This window comes from Myotis brandtii, unplaced genomic scaffold (assembly GCF_000412655.1).
Source record: "Myotis brandtii unplaced genomic scaffold, ASM41265v1 scaffold975, whole genome shotgun sequence".
NCBI classification, from domain to species: Eukaryota; Metazoa; Chordata; class Mammalia; order Chiroptera; family Vespertilionidae; genus Myotis; species Myotis brandtii.
Window position 1 is genome coordinate 571,857 of NW_005372049.1, and position 252 is coordinate 572,108.

At 68.3% G+C, this 252-nt stretch overlaps 1 protein-coding gene across 1 annotated transcript in view; it reads left to right on the top strand.

The window, feature by feature from the left end:
* The window catches only part of GPR37L1 (G protein-coupled receptor 37 like 1), a 3,658-nt gene extending 3,456 nt beyond the window's left edge, over positions 1-202 (top strand). Inside the window, exon 3 of the mRNA XM_014533398.1 lies at positions 64-202. Within this exon, the coding sequence (XP_014388884.1) occupies positions 64-202 (139 nt within the window). The remainder of the gene's footprint in view (positions 1-63) is intronic.
* The last annotated feature ends 50 nt before the right edge of the window (positions 203-252 follow it).

Genomic DNA, 252 nt, shown 5'->3' on the forward strand with positions numbered 1-252 from the left:
CCTTGCTGTCCCGAGGGTGGACTGGGGGCCTGGTGTGGAGGTTCTGGGCGCCTCCCCATGCAGGGCCTTCCTGTCCCAGCTGGTGGCGGACTGTGATGCTTGTAGATCCTTAGAAACCGCCCCAAACTCTCAGTCCCGCCAGCGGGGAGCCCGAAGCTCAGCTGGTCCCAGCCCCTCCCCCTGCCAGGTGTGCCCACCCTGAGCCCCCTCTCCGCGCCCCCACCCATCCCGGAATCGGGGGCTCTTTGGGAC